Source organism: Tauraco erythrolophus, chromosome 7 (genome assembly GCF_009769465.1).
Source record: "Tauraco erythrolophus isolate bTauEry1 chromosome 7, bTauEry1.pri, whole genome shotgun sequence".
Taxonomy (NCBI): domain Eukaryota; kingdom Metazoa; phylum Chordata; class Aves; order Musophagiformes; family Musophagidae; genus Tauraco; species Tauraco erythrolophus.
Window position 1 is genome coordinate 9,695,315 of NC_141471.1, and position 16,923 is coordinate 9,712,237.

General features: G+C 39.4%; 1 protein-coding gene across 1 annotated transcript in view; it reads left to right on the top strand.

The window, feature by feature from the left end:
* The window catches only part of RNF32 (ring finger protein 32), a 128,336-nt gene that overhangs the window by 100,445 nt on the left and 10,968 nt on the right, over positions 1-16,923 (top strand). The window contains 12 exon segments of the mRNA XM_086614842.1: positions 4,102-4,163; positions 4,273-4,283; positions 4,683-4,869; positions 4,871-4,947; positions 10,551-10,575; positions 10,577-10,647; positions 10,650-10,690; positions 12,416-12,448; positions 12,895-13,016; positions 13,226-13,275; positions 13,278-13,336; positions 15,842-15,850. Coding sequence (XP_086470968.1) covers positions 4,102-4,163; positions 4,273-4,283; positions 4,683-4,869; positions 4,871-4,947; positions 10,551-10,575; positions 10,577-10,647; positions 10,650-10,690; positions 12,416-12,448; positions 12,895-13,016; positions 13,226-13,275; positions 13,278-13,336; positions 15,842-15,850 — 747 coding nt within the window.

A 16,923-nucleotide genomic window follows, 5' to 3' on the forward strand; every position in this document is an offset into this window, starting at 1 on the left:
TAATATATATGTGAACAAATAGTAAATGAGGTAAAACATTTTCAGACTTCTGAGAAGAAAGAGCAGACACTGTATTTTTATAATTAAGAATGTCTGATTCAGTTCTCTTAACAAAACCTTCAACGGGGCAACTACAAAGCTCTTCAACACGGTGTTCCTTGCTGAGTCAAAGGCATGGCTGACATGTGCAGATTTGCCAAAACTTGCCTTCCTCAGCCAGCAGAAGTATTTCAAGCTAGAATTCCTTGCTAACGCATTCAGACTCAGCTCTCATCATTTATGACAGCAGTGCACTTGATTCTTAGAAGAATTATTGCCTTGTACACTTTCAGCAGCATAAATATCCTTATTTCCAGTGGAAAAAAAAAAAATCTGTATCTTTACACATGCAAAGGTCATTACCCATCCTAACGGCCGTCCACACCCTGGAGCTTGTTTTAGAGACATTAACACAGCCCAACATCACTGTAACAATACTACATAACAACCCTTCTAGGGATAAGCTTACAAAAGGCATAGCACTCACCATTCTGGCTGTTTACAACACAGATTTTACTTATCACACCAATATATGTTTTTATAAAATGTTCTTTTAAAATCACCATTCAAATGCTGATCAATTTGAAGTAACCTTCACAAAAGCACTACCACGTTCCTTGCAAATATATCAATATTTTTGTCACTCTCCTCTAACACAGCAAAGTGTTAAAACACATTACAGACAATATAATGGTATGAAAACCCAGCTCCAGTGACGCTCATTACAGTCGCTATACTAGAAAGTTTACTTCAAACCTTTGCCCTAGTATTGCTGTTTCTGTACCAAATTTATTCAACTCACACAATTTATCAGCTCTTCCTGAAAAGTTACTCTCCAGCCACTGACGGCAGCAGGCCACCTGCCTCTGCTAATTAGCAATGCCATGCTCGGTTGCAGCTCTACAAGAAGAAAATGGATTGACTCTTCAGCTAGTGCATCTTACGCTAGAAGACCAGAAGCTGTTGAATTTCTGTCTTGCTCCTTCAAAAAGCCTTTAAAACTTACTACACTGTGTGGTACCTCAGATGAGTGTTGCTAGCCTGTGGGTAAAATTCTCGTTTTTCCTAAATCTTCTTAAAAAGAATTGTGTAAAACTCAACCATTCTAGACAGGTCCATGATTTCAGCACTACTTAAACATACGATTAACATTCTAAAATTATACACATGGATAAAAACAGGTATCATTAGTCACTTATTAGTCACCTTCAAAAAGGCAGTGTGTTCATTATGTTAATGTCCTTGGAGTGTTTAAAGTAACCTTTTGCATTTGAAGTGGAGGCTCTCTGTAAAAGGTGGCACTTAATGAGAAATGGCAATTACTGAGGCATGTTACTCTCCAGAAGACTGCAGTATGAATTTTAATTTCTTCCTGACCATGTATCAGCTAAGGCTAATACAGACATTTTAGTTTAGAAGCAGTAGGAAGTACAGTAAAAGTGAAAACCAAAATAAGAGACGACACTAATCTTCTCTGAGTTTCAATTAAGACCCAGCACCTTTGGATTAAAGGCTTATTTTAATGAAAAGCCTTAATTAAGCATACATGTGTATAGGATCACCTTAATGAGGCATGACAGAAATGGAAGAGAAGGCAAACATTTTAAAAGAAACCTGCTAGCAACTTTAAGAAACTCAGTCAAGGATTCCTAAGAAAAAAAAAAAAGTAATGTAATACTGAAAAGAAACAAGAATGTAAGAAAGCATAAAATAGTGAAACCAAAATAGATGCATGAGAGGTATTTTTCAGTATCTTTGTATTCAAATGGATATATACTAATGATCTTACGAATCATACTAATAATCTTATGAATCATACTAATGATCTAATGAATCTGTGATTCTGTGTGATCTTTCTACACATCAATGGGTTTATTTTTGCAAATAGTACAGGATTTCCACTTTCATTTAAATTTTAGACAGCAAGAAAATCAAGTTTTCTACTTCATTCACTAATTGAAATTTGTTACTAAAAATCTTCAGAAGTTTACATTGTAAAATATCACTTTATGGTACTACTGAGTCAGGTTGGGTGTCAGGTTAACTTGCAAGTTCACTTTAAAAATCATTATTTTATCTTTTTATCCCTGTCTTTAGAAACAATCAATGATGCAATGTCATTTTAGAGATAGCCACTTCAGTTGCTTTTTGCATCTTCCCCTACACTACACAGAGGTATTCTCATTTGCAGATTTGACCTTAAAGTAAGTACTTATAATTACAGACAATAAGTGCATCCAGTGGCTTAATCACTCCACTCATACACTGCTCGAAGGATTACTCTCGGGACAGCCTCACTGCTTTTCCTTGGAAAATGTCAGTTCCACAACAAAATGAATCTCTCAAGTCAGTAGCAGCTGGAGTCTGACAACTATTTAAATCCAAAAGATTAAAGATATGGCACACCTGGACTTAAGGCAGCATCTGTACCTGTGCTCTGCTTGGAAGATAAGGGGCCACCGAGTGAGAATACTCAGGAAAACAGCCAGAGGAAGTCTGCGCTCCTACTAGGGGCTAAAAGCACCTTTGCACAGCTCTGGATCTGAGGATCAACAGCCAACTGGTGCTAATGCAGCATAAATCGTGACTCAGTGTTCTTCCCTAACCAGGGAGGCTGCTGGAGCCAACAGCCAACGCCTGTGTATCCCTGGCACCATCGCTGGGACGTTCTGACGAGCTGGAGAGCTCTGCTATCAGGCTGCTGCTCCTCGAGGGAAGTCCTTCCATGCACGACAGTTGCAGGGTCTCCCTCTCATCTTACCACCTGCCAGGTTAAAAACTGCTCTGAAGTTAAAGATCAACATTAAAAATTCAAAAAATGCAGAGTGAAAAATAGTCTGCAAGTTAAAACGCACGCGGAGGGCTGCCATTAACTTGCACTGCCAACCTCCGCGTTACAACATAGGAACTGAAGGGGAAAACGCTCATCGGTGAGGACAAGGGACAAGCATGCGTCGGGAGAAAATCAGCAGCGACCCGTGCGCAGAAACACCCCCACGAGCAGCCGTTGGGGCCGGGCCAGGAGAAGCAACCGCTCCCTGACGAAAAGGGAGAGGCGCCTGCTGCGCAGCACCCTTCCCCACAGCCCCTTCCCGCCCGCCCGCTGCGCCTGCGCAGCAGCCGCCGCGCCGGGGCGCTGCGTTGCCTAGCAACGCGGGCCCTGCCGCCACTGGGGCGGCGGAGCGGCCGTGCGCGGGGCGGGCCTGGGGCTGCGGGCAGGCGCGGTGGCGAGGGCTGTGAGGTAAAAAACGGACGAGGGGTGAAAAAAAGCAACAGGGCCGCGGGCAGGGCACTGGTGCGAGGCCAGGGGCAGGGGCGGTGGTGCCGCCGGGAGGTGGCCGGGCCGCGCGGCGCGACACCCTCATCCCGCCCGGGGACAGCGCTGCCCAGTTTGAGGGGCTGTGGCGGTGGCAGGGCCGCCGCTCTGGTCACCCAGAGGTGGAAGATGGACTCGGGTGTAACTGGAGGAGCACACAGTTGGCTGTGGAAACAGGAGGAGCAGCCACACGCTGAAACGACAGCGTTGTAAGCTGTGGCTCCTGTTTGCCACAGCCAACTCTAAGGAGTGTCACCGCAGCCTCTGCCAGCGTCCTCCCCGCTACGAAGTCACGCTGTGGGTTTTCCTGCTGTGCCCATGAGGATGTTGAGATGGCAGCGGAGCAGCTTTGGCCACAAAGGGTTGCTAACATCATCCGTGCCCTATATATCACAGGCTTCCCGGTCTGCAGTAAACTAATGTGGCAGTTCAGTGGGGTTTATGGCTATGGCCATATTTTTTCCTTGGTACAGTTTGAAATTTGTGATTACTTCCATTCATTCTGAAGCTATTATGTGTACGGTGTGGGCAGTCCGCTGGAGGTGAGATGAGGCTGACAGGAGAGGGGCATGGTCGGTGGTTTATGGATTCAGACTTAACTTCTGTGCCTGGAATACATGTTAAGCTGGCTCCATTGGTAGGCCTAGGAGGAAACGAGTGAAATCGTATAGGCTTCTCTGCTTCTGTCAATGAGGCTGTTTCTGCTGAGAAATACTATTCAGGTTTTTGTACATGTCTGTTTGTAGAGCCGCACGACGCTTGTAAAATCAGCTAAAGATTATCAGTGGAGCATCATGGTTTTTACAAGGTACAGTTTCATATCTTTTATAATAAGGCAGAAGGGCGTGGAGAAATGGAGGAATAGGTAGATACGACCATTCCTTGAATAAAAATAATATATTCCTGTTTATATTCAGTGTTCTGGAAGGCAAGGTTAGCCTTTGGGATTGTTTTTAATTATATTGAAGTAAAAATGTGTTTGGGCATGCCAAACTTTTATAGTCCATAATGAGTTTATTGCATATAATAATTATGGGCTCGGTAATTAAAACTTAAAAATTACTGCTATTTTATTTAATATAAATGATAAATCAAAGATTTCATTTGACTTTTTATAACTTAAAACTAGGATGTGTCAGAAACATCAATCTTAAATTTCATGTTATGGTAATTGTATGTTAGGCTTTGAGTATGGAAGTTGCATGTGTATAAAAGTCTTTGATAAGTCAAAAACATTGGCTAAGAGAAGAATTCTTTTAACTTAGTATAATATATAGGTTTTAAAATAATTTATAACAATAATTATTCAAGATTTTTTTCTTTTTAGGGCTGCTCCCCAAACAAGAGACGATAGCAGTTTCTGCAGTTGCTTTAAAGGATCATATAATACACAGTCATCAGCTCCAGGATCTTTCATTAGCAGATCCTTTTAAGTCAAGGACAAGGAATATCAAGAACGTTTACTAACCCATGAACAAAGAAATGTTCAGACCAGTAGTAGATACTGGACTAAGAGAGCACTTGCCACAAAGACAAGGAAGATGCAGAAAAGGAGTATGCTCTTGATCCCAGTCTTCCACAGCTACTATTAGGTAAACCATTATATTCTGATTTGTGAGTTTTTGTTTTTATTTATAGCAAATTAAAATGAGGAAGCTAAGCTTTCTGTTCAAGTAGATACGTTAATGCTAAACAGCACAAAAAAAAAAAAAGTGAAAATTCACAGTTTATGCCATCAGGTAAACAGTAATTTAAACAATGAAATTGCCGTCAGTGATTTGAATGTGTCTTTTCATATTTGAAAAGTATTAAAAAATATTATTATTGTGACAATGAATGTAAAAATTAAGAAGGTAGTGCATCTTGATGAAGAATTGTTCATGAAGAATTGTTCATGAAGAAGTGAAAAGTCTTTTACTTTTTTTTAATATGTTTTGTATGTTGACTGCCATAACTTTCTTTACCTTATATTCTCAAGCAAACATCAGTGATTTACATATTGTATTTATTTGGGGGAATGTTTTGGTATTAAGATTTTTTTTTTAAGTCTACTTGAAATGGTTTGTTTTATTCCTTTTTCAGTAAAGAGACATTTACTAGCGCTGCATTAAATGTATTCTTTGTTAATATATACCCACCTTTACTCAAAGTTAAAAAGGTTTATTTTTACAATGGTCCTGGGGCTAAACCTGGGAAGAATTAACACCTGTAGTTAAATACCTTTTTCAGATTTAGAAGCAAACGTGCAGCAAGATAAAAGTCACAGATGTGAGGGCTTGGAACGATGCCTGGTGAGAAAACTCACTTGAATAGTAGTGTAATAATACAGTTGTACAGCAGCGACAGACAATATTGTTTAAAAAACCTAAGCCAGGGAGCATCTTAACAGACCAGGGAGTCCAAATGTGCTTCCCGCCTGTCAGTTTCAGTCCTGTGTTTCCCTTTTCTAAAGATTTCTGCAGTATTCTTGCCATGAACATCTTCTTGTCTCCGTCCTTTCAGTTGTCTTAATTAGGCTTTTCTTACAGGACCTTCTGGCTCAACAATTTGCAGTTTTAAGCACAATAAACTTTCATCATCATTAATAGTTGTTTTGTTTATTCTTTTTTATACAAACGCCCTCAGGCCTCTCTGAAGATCGTGTTGCTTTTGCTATAGTAACTGTCACAGTAGTCCCAGCTCTAACGAGAACCATGTAAATCAGTGAGGCTCCACACAAGCACAGGCATCTGCCTCTTGGAATCAGCTGGAGGTTAAGAGGGTAACTTAAGATAATACACGACAAGTGAGTGTAACAAGTGATAGGACAAAGGTGGGTAAAACAAGGTGATTATGTTTACATGGTTATAGTTCTAAAGATGGAAGGGTTTTTTCCTTGGTTCATTTTGAACAGGAATTTGAAAGAAGATAGTGGGAGGAAAAAACAGCAGCGAGGTACTGAGGTTAACACAAATATAAATAATGAATGTTATGGAAGCTTAAGGTTGTGGTGAAAAAATGCAGCCCAAGTGTGAGCATGTTCTCTGCAATTACAAGAAAGATGAAGTATTTTGTCTTTAAATCAGCATTGACTGAAACATCCTATATGAATGCTTTTGCAAGTGATTTCAAAGAATGTGCTGAAAGATTTTTTTAAAATTGCAATTGTTTATGGGGTTTGCTTATCAGTATTTTCATATATAGGCTCTCGTTATTTTAAAATGTTTGTGTCAAGGTTTGTCTTAATGAGAATTGTGTGGTTTAAACGTTACAGTTGTGAAGGGACTCCGAAAATGTAATTTAATGCAACTTTTTCATCTTGATTTTGTGGATAATCAAACAAAATCTCACAGGCCTCTGTCATGAATTTTTTCTCAATAGGTACTTGAGTCCTAAAATCAGGTGGTAATATTTTAAAGGTTAATGTATGTAATCACTTTGCTAATATTTATCCTAAAATGAACAACTTGGTGGTAAATGGGTGTGTCAGTAAATGGGTTGGGCTTGCAAACTTGCTGCATAGGGATGAAAACTCTTGGATGTCTTGAGCTGTGATAAATGTAGGCTTTCGTTGCTTGTATTTATTCAAAGTGCTGCTTTGAGAATATCTTCATAAAGCCCTTTGCTTCAACCGCATATCCCTTCTTGTGTGTCCTGCTGCCAGTTTTCCTTCATCAACTCTGTTGTATAAAAGCTTTCCTTCTAAACACCTGTATAACCTGTCCCTCACAAATATCCCATCTGGTTTATATTATTTAGAAGTTAGGTTTTGCCGCCAATCTCTTCCCATTTGGCAGCTTTAATCATCCATTTCTGAAAGTTTCAAATAAGCATTTTTTCTTACCCTGGGGGTATACAAACGGCTTGCCACAAAGCCATCTCATTGTCTTCCTTAAAACAGTCTCTGACCACAGTGCTTGGAAGAAAATCAAGGGCAGGCATTTTTATGTTGTGCTATGTCTTTCATGCTGTGATGGGTTTGCTATCTTGTTCTCTCCCTGTGGATCAAGATTTTCTCATCATAAAGACCATCGCTTGTGTATATTGATTATCAAAATGGGGTCTTGTTTCCTTACTCATTCACTGATAGTGTCAGGTATTACTGTCAGATAAAACTTGCTATGTTTTTACTCAAACTTTTACCGTGTATTTTATAATTTGATTATTCTTTTGTAGCAGAAACACTGTTCTGTGCAGTATATGCTCTTCAAGAGTTGACTAGTCAAGAGGGAAAGCATTCCTGGTTAGGAAAACTTTTTTGTTATTTGGCTACGAATTTCAGCAATTCATGTGTAAGCTTCAAGCAAAATCACAGAATCATAGAATGGTTTGGGTTGGAAGGGACCTCAAAGATCATCTAGTTCCAACCCCCCTGCCGTGGGCAGGGACACTCTTCACTACACCAGGTTACTCAAAGCCTCATCCAACCTGGCCTTGAACACTTCCAAGGATGGGGCAGCCACAGCTCCTCTGGGCAACCTGTTCCAGTGCCTCACCACCCTCAGAGTCAAGAATTGCTTCCTTAGATCTAATCGAAATCTGCCCTCTTTCAGTTTAAAGCCATTGCCCCTTGTCCTATCACTACATGCCCTTGTAAAAAGTCCCTCTCCAGCTTTCTCATAGGCCCCCTTTAGGTACTGGAAGGCTGCTAGAAGGTCTCCCTGGAGCCTTCTCTTCTCCAGGCTGAACAGCCCCAACTCTCTCAGCCTGTCTTCATAGCAGAGGTGCTCCAGCCCTTGGATCATCTTTGCATCCCTCCTCTGACAGCTCTCTGACCCCAGAGCTGAATGTGGTACTGCAGGTGGTTCCTCATAAGAGTTGAGCAGAGGGGCAGAATCCCCTCCCTTGACCTGCTGGCCACACTTCTTTTGATACAGCCCAGGATACGGTTGGCTTTCTGAGCTGCCAGCACACATTGCTGGCTCATGTTGAGCTTCTCATCAACCAGCACCCCCAAGTCCTTTTCCTCAGGGCTGCTCTCAATCCATTCTCCATCCAGCCTGTACTTGTGCTTGGAATTGCCTTGATCTACGTGCAGGACCTTGCACTTGGCCTTGTTGAACTTCATGAGGTTCTCACAGGCCCACCTCTCCAGCCTGTCAAGGTCCCTCTGGATGGCATCCTTTCCTTCCAGTGAGTCAACCACATCACACAGCTTGGTGTCGTCAGCAAACTTGCTGAGAGTGCACTTGATCCCACTGTCCATGTCGCTGACAAAGATGTTAAACAGTGCCAGGCCCAATACTGAACTAGTTTTTAGACTCTAAAATCTTTGCAGGATCCTTGGTAGTTCTCTTAAAGCTCATATTGTTTTTCACCATCAGAAGCACCACATAAAAGCATTTTTCTGCACCAAAATTGACAGACAATGCTATTTTATGTTAAATAGTGTATATTTTACGTTCTGAGATTATGATGCCGTAAATACATATGTATGTGCTTTGCCGCTTGACGCGGAGTGGTTTGAATTCTAGCCCGTAGCCTGCGGGCAGAGCTGTGAGCTCCTGCACACGTGGAGGTGCTGTGTTCATGTCTGGGTGTTGAGTTGCCCGGGAACTAAACCAGCGTTTTATGACCAGCGATGTAATCTGTGGCAGTCATTGGTTCCGATTTTCTTTTGCTACTTAGGTTTGCATTCATTGCCTTTCACTTGGTACCTTTTCAAGGGTAACAAAAGTAACAAGGTAGGTTTTATGTGAAGCAAACCACATGTAGAGAAAGCACTTTCCACATTGTTCCAGAAGCATAAACTGTCCCAGGCTGAAATCTCAAAGCCATCCTGTTATTCTAAGATATGGCATCAAATCGAGTTGTGTTTGAAGGATGTCATGAGCTCACAAGGAAGTAGGTTAGGCAGATAGTTCAACTGGAGGGAAGAAAGTATTCCTTATAATTCCTTTAGTACCTCACAAAAGTTCTTTAAAAAGATCAAAGACTGTTTTGTACAAATTTTAAATGATTAATGATATGCATCTGTAGATGTATGAGCTCAGGAGCAGAATTTTTGTCTCAAAACTTAACAAATCCTGTCCTACAATAATCAGACACCTGATCAAGTGGATCACCAAAACCCTGTTCTCTGGTTTGTGAGGATTCCTTTTGTCTTCATGACTAACTAGCATAATGAGTTTGGACACACAGTCTGTCCGATGGCGTTTTGAATGCTCATTCAGAACAAATAAGTGCTGCTTGTTACCATTAGTTTATGCAAAGATTTTGGTATGAATGAGAGAGTTGACCCTTTCCTTCCCAGTTAGAACTGCAACTCTCATCTAGGTGACATCAGCTTCCATTCTAACTATTGCATGACCCTCTTCCTTTCTGGTTTTAGCAAATACCATTGAGGCCTCATCACGGACTGATGTTATTGGCTTATTACACATACCTTGGACATTCCTCTACTGGCTTTGGTCAGCCCACACAAGCTCTTCCTCTGGTCTTCCGAGATGACAGATCTGTTCTTTGCTGTACCTACTAGCATGTTGTTTTACTGCTGAGATACTGACACTGGACTTTACGTGCCATTTGTGGGAGCGGGCAGGGAATATTGTAAATAGTTTCACTGATTCTCTGAGAAAGAAGAGATTTCATGTGGACATGCAGCAAGGCACCTCACAGTTACCATCTGGCATCGACAAGTTCAGCTATCACAATGACACTGTCACTGATGTCTTGTCATCATCTCTTTGTTTCTTTGTGCTCTTTATTTCTCTTGCATCCGTCACAGCCTTATTACACATCAGCATTTTGCACCAGCATCAGGTTTTTATTATGTCATGTTGCTAATTTTTATGTTGGAGAATACAAAAATGTAATGTTGGAGAAACCTTCACAAATGAATTGTAACAGATTTTGTTTGTACAAACAAAATTACATTATTGTGCATTGTTACATTGTCTAGTTCATATTCCCCATTGTAATGGCCGTGGAGAGGTATCAAAATAAATTCAAATTACTCAGCAAATAAAAGTTTACATTTAAAAATTTCCTGTATAAATTCTGTATGTAAAAGAGGTTCTGGCAATTACAGAGTAGCTAACTAACAGTAAGAAGTGTGTTGCCTGCCAGTGGTTTGTCTGATGATAGATTTGTATGAAGTATCTGTTTAAAGTATTTTTAAATAAGTGCATCATCCATGAATTTCACATGAAGAAAATCCATTATCTGCATTGCCAATGGGTTTTATTCAGTGATTTGTTGCTGTTATTGTTTACAGCTTAGAAATTAGGCCTAGTTTAGCCTTTCCTTGCCACTAGGTGCTGAAGAATGGGTAAAAATAAAGCAGAGATCCATATAGCATGGAGACTCCATACAGCCTGTGCAATATGCAGGGAAGAATTTGCACTTCAGCCTCAGGTACATGTATAATTATGTCGACTACACAATTGTATTTAAAAAAAACTTCCAGCGTTTCAGCTAAAAATCATTACCTAGAGGAAGAAAAGAAAGAAATGAAAGATTGTACTTTAAGACACCATTTAGCATTTAATAGCTGGACTCATATATCAGTGGCCAGCTCTGAAAGTATTTTGGACATGACATGGTAAAGAAAGTCTCATGGTGTTTATTTGTTTCTGAAGTTATGGCAGTAGAAGAGAAGGTAATGAGGCTTTTTATCTGCTCTTGCAAAGCAAGTATAGGCTATTTTTTGCTGCATTTAAACACCTGTTAGATATGATCTTAGGCTTCACTCATCAGAATGGTATATTCACTAATTACAAAATTTAATGTATGTTTTGTTTTCTCACAAGTTTTGTTACTTTGCAGTTCAGTTCAATAGTTATTTCTATTTGGAGAGTGGAAGTGGGTGTGCTCTTAATACCAGTCAGTCACTTCCTTAGATCTCAGAAGAAATGCTTGTGTTTCACCTTGATGGCTTTATTCAGTGCATGTGTGTAGCACAAGCATAAACATATCGTGCTTTATTAGATTCTCTCGTCTGTCATCTGGAAAACGTTAGGCAAAAGGGACAAGTGACTGGTTGCGAAAGAGGGCTACTTCAGAGAGGTGATGATGGTAATTAGAAGAATTATCTCAACTGCTTGCAAGTTTCTTTCCACATTGCATTTTAGGGACGTTTTTTCTGCCTGTTCCCTCTTCTGCTTTTTCTTGAAGGCTTTTTACAGCCGAGTTTGCGCTGTGAATCAAGGTCTTTCAATAGCCTTAGATACAGGGCTTTTGCTTCCTTCTACAGCAACGTTAACTGAAGGTGTACAATTGTCCACACACAGGTGGGATGGATCTGGCAAAAGACCATTCTGCCAATTTCTAGCTACCCTGAAAGTCTAAAGCTTGACAAGAGAGAGCAAAAGACAGCACTCATTAAAAAGGTTACTTCAGATTTGGCACAAAAAGGGAAATGCCTCTGGAATTCTTTTTGTACTTAGTGTTTCGTTAGCTTTCCTCCCTCAAGGGGAAAAAAGCCACTGTATCTGAAAGCTTTCCCTTCAGCTGGCTGCTAGCCATTAATCCTTTTGTGTTTGCCAGCTCAATAGTGCACACTACTTGTTCTGGTTTTCACTCCTTTCCTAGTTTTTCCTTCCTCTAAGAGCCAACTGCCTTTTTTGTCCAAGTCTGTCTTTTGTCAGGATGGAGATCATCAGCATTTGGTGGGAATTTAGGTCAGATAAAGGTGAAGTTTCCTTGTAGCCTGTGAACATGCTTTCTCTTTTGTGTTTTTTTTTTTTTTTGTATGTGTGAAATGCTGCATTTGGTGTATATCACTTCTTGAAATTTAACATCTCTGTGGGGACAAGGGAGAAAAAAAATCAGCTTTCATTTTAAGTACTTGTTTTATAATCTTTTCCTTCCATCAGTAGCAGTTGGCATTTCTTGCTTTCTGCCACTCCATGTGTTGTTAACACAAAATTCACATATTGGTTTAAGATGTAATATAATAAGTAATTTCTATAGAAGACTAAGTTTATTTTCACCAAAAAGACTGCAGTAGTAACAGAAAGAAATGGATGACTTTTCAGGCAGGTAGAATTTTTCTTGTCAGCATTTTTTACTTTTCAGCTTTTAGGATGGTTTAAAGCTAGCTTTAAACCTCTTGGGTTTGATTTTTCCTTTGAAAAACAGGTGCAGCTTTCATGTTCCCATGTATTCCATAAAGTGAGCACATTTTTATATAACTCTTCAAGCACATCGTACATGAGTATTTTAATTAAACTACTTCAGTCAGTATCTTAATGAATTAAATGTAATCATCTTGAAAAGTAATTTTGATTCCAGATTTTTATGGTTAGAAATATAATTTAAGGCTATTTTATGATTAAGCACTTTATTCCATTTTATTACCTTTTTAAAAAGCCGTATGGGAAAACACAGTTTGTAACTGAGCTATACATTTGTACACTAAGCAGGAACAGTTTAATTCATAAAATTTCATGTGAATATATAGAGATTTACAAAATTCTCTTAACATTTTAATTATAAAAATACACATTGTGTAGAGCATTCATGGATTGATGAATAATCTGGTTTTACATTCTGTAATCTATCCTGTTTAATCTGTTCCAATGATATGCAATATATTGTAATTGCAATTATTTTTTCAGGCATGCTTGAAAGCCCTTGAAAAATTTACAGGTAAAAAGTCTTGTCCTATGTGTAGAAGAGAGCAGTATCAGACCAGAGTAATACATAACGGGGCATGCTTATTGAAAATAAAGTGCACTTCTGCTATAGGTGTTGTCACTGGACAATATTTATTTATAAATAATGTTCCAAATAAGTTGAAAGTTTAATATAATAAGAAACTAGACAGAACGAATGCACTACAAAAGTTAGTTTTAAAAAAATGCATAAAATGATTGTGTCATATCAATAGTAAAATTATATAAATTATATAAATTTGCGTTTCCTCTTCTTAAGCAAAATTGTCTCTTACAGAATTCAAGCTTCCTGGAAAGGATATGTTGTTGGGAAATGGTATAAAAATTGAGAAAAATAGTGCCTACTAAAGACAGCAAATTAAGAAAGCAATTCTTTGAGACAAAGGTATGTTGCATTTGCTTCTTTGGTCTGATTCAGATCTCTTAAATCAAAACTCCTGAATATCAGCTCTCTAGCTTTTCATTAATTCCTTCTTATTCATGTCACACAGGCAGCACTGGAGGCACTCGGTTGTTTGGTTAGTCTGTTCATTCCATCCTCTTTACAATGTAGAAGGAAAATAATTTAAAAATTTAATTTTAAGGCCTGCCTTTTGCCTAGGCCAACAGTAGTGGGGCTTTTTTGTGAGGCTCTATATTTCCTCTCTCTTTTTGATAAATCCCAGTAATGTATTTTCCTATAGATTTATATGAAAGGGGTATAGTAAGGAGAGAAACAGATAAATCCATAAACCATCATAACTTCTTTTCACTGTCACTGTTCCCTCACTGGACACTGAACTGGATAGTTCCATTGCGTAGCTTTACCCTTCTTTAACTTCTGCTCAGATCAAGTCAGACTGTAACAAATTAGGGTCCTGACCCCATACAAATGAGGCAAAATCAGGTGCAAGCATTTTACAATGACGCTGCAAGTTGCAAGCTGAGTCAGTGGTAGGATAAACCAGTGTTTAAATCGGTGTTTTTTGTTTTGTTTTTAATCACTGCTGTAGTTAAACAGAAGAGTACTTGCACAAAAAGGCTTGTTAATGTCTGTCATTACTTCTCACTCTTACTTGGTTATATCCTGTTAGAAGTGAGCTTTGGAGGCAAAGACCCTCTCTTGCTGTTTATGCATTTGTGTATGACAGTGAGGTCGGTACCCTCTAGGTGATCCTGCAGACTGTTGCAACGAAGCCGGTACCACCGTTCTGCTTGTGTGGAAGCAGTGGCGAGAGAGGAAATACTGCTCTCAGCCTTCATCCAGAGGCAGCTTACTGCTCTCAGCCTTCATCCAGAGGCAGCTTGCTGGTTGCAGTGCTGCCTTTGTACTCAAGGCAAAGTCCTTCCCTTAACAGAGAAAAGGAATATGGAGGTAAATGAAGAAAGCTAATGTGACACTTGACAGTGCCCGAACTTAAGTTTGAAAGAAGCAAATCTTTTGATGGATTGTGACTGTGGGCTCAGGACACCATGCTTAGCCACAAACAAGGTCTCAATAGAGGGGACTTGAGGAAGGCTTGTAATTATGCCAAAAGTTGCAGCTGAGTGTCATTTGTTAAAATTTCTCTCACTGAACTTCACATGTCTACAGTAGCTGTCTGCCAAGCTGCCTACCATGGGCTAGCTTTTAGGGCCCCTTCCATAGCTGTTTTAGGGGAAAAACAGACTGGCAAATGTTTTGTCAGATGATTATAAGCCATGGGAAAGTCATCCTGTAACAGTTTCCGTATATAGTCTACAGCTAGGAACTCATTCTCGTATGTAACACTTCAGGATTTTGCAGGGAACAAAATGGGCACTACTTTTTCACCTTCTGTTAAGAATAAAGTTTAATTGAATTTAGTACCAATTATGATTAAAGGATATATACTTATTTTTCTTAGTGGCTTTCAAGTGGGGAATTGTAGATGAGTTTTCCTGCTGTTTGCTCTCAATACTTTTAAGTGTTGGTTAATGAAAACACTGAAGAAATTTTTCACAAGGAGCTATCCATTTACAGATGCTAAAAAGCTTCTCTAAAAGAAATCTTGCCTTTCAAACGTGTGCTGTGCTTTTAAAATGTCACTCCCTAAACATTAGCATACTCAAATGGCATCAATTGGAAAAAAAAAAATCAAATTTTTAATAACCCTGACTCCTCTGGAAGGATCACAAAGGTTAAACCTCAAGTTTCATACTCTTAAATAAATATCACAAAATAAAAAACAGGGTCTGAAATATTAGTACTAGAAAGGACACATATTACTTCTTTCAGGGTGCTACAGTAGCCCTTATTATACCTATCATTAAAATTTTTTAATAATCTAGAAGATCAAAGGAGATAAGAAAGGTCACTGAAACCAAAGTAGGCTACTTTTTAGCACTACTATACACAGAAAGCACGGTGTTGCTTCAGCATGTTTGGTAGTGAATTTCTTTGATCCTCCCTATAAATGTCACTTCTGTATGTCATTTAATTGTGGTATAGTCTTTTATTGGTGCAATTAAATCTCTTCAAATGCATTACATTATCTCCAGCTTTGCTGAAAATCTTGCTGTTCTGTAGGAAGCGAGGTAGGTCATTGTGAAATGATGTAGTTGGCTTTAGTTTCTTTCTCCCCCCTCCACATGATTTCTCCCAACGATTTTAATTTAAATCTCACCAAACAGTATAATGGTCCTGGAATTTGTTTAGTCCTTTGACTTCCTTTATCACATGGAGATGGTAAACATTCTGTTGCTAGCTTGAAGTGGCTCCAAGCAGCAAAACTAGGAGGATATTAAACCAGTAAAAGCTTATCAACTGATTCATTGATATGCTGTAAATTCCAGTCTTTTCATTTTACTTTTGAGGGTTGCCATAAGTCAACACATTAGTAAGCAATTTGCTGACACTGGCTCACTTAAAAAGGCTTCCCTGTGGCCAAAGTTCACCTCGGTGCTTTGTTTCATCGTTTTATTTATCATAGTCTTGTGCTGCTGTACAGATGACTGATGTGTAGTTTTGCATCCTGACAGAGTATTTCAGATACTCAGCTTATGCTGTTCTATTCAAGTTTTAAGAAGTCACAGACAAAGTATAGAGGTATGGTGTTTTCAGAAATAAATTCTATTAATCAGTTTCAGTTGTTCTGGGGAAAAAAGGTTATTCAGCATTATGCATTAAAACACAGCAGGATTCATTTAAATCCTAGAACACATGAACACTAACAAATTATCCAGAATGCTTATTTCCTTTCTGTCCACATTGATCGTTCGCACTGATTTGCCAGTTAACATAAATTTTGGGTTAAATTTCAGTTACACTTTTTTTTTCTTTCCAACCTTAGACTTTATTTGCTGATTGATGGATATGGGTTGGGTCAGGTCATACTGCAGAAATTACAGGAGTAGCTCAAAGCAGATAGTATCTTAGCAGCAGAGGAACTCAATACATCACTGTCTCAGGCAGGAGAAGCGTTTTTCTCTATTTTTGCAGTTTGTGCTCAAGGAGGCTCATGAGAAGACTTTCAGGATCACTTAGTGAAAGGGGGAAGAGAAACGCAAATGCAAGCTCAGGGAGGAAATGGAGGGCTTCTCTCCACCGAGTGGGAAAGCAATCAGCAGCACAGGCACAGGGGCACTGCTTGCTTAGTGCAACCCCAGCCCCTCTCTACCCCCCGCTTTCAGCAATCCTTGTTGGTTAGTTTTCCTCAGCAGCCTTCCTACTCATAGGAAGTTCACAGAGACTGTGGAAGTGACCACATACTGTCTGTGTTGCACTCATGTTCACAGACATCGACACTGGATAGGGCAGAGTTAACATGTGGTTGCTTTTCCTCTAATTTTAGGTCCCGAAAGGCTATTGGGAAGCATCATCATGACTGCTCTAGCTCTCTAGTACATCCACCTAGCTCTCTTATGAAAACAGTCCAGATCTGTTGAAGCTTGATGTCAACATAAACGAAGACCAAGCATAAATCAGGACCAAAAGTCTTCAAATGGATCAACCTTTACTTGATCGCGAATAGA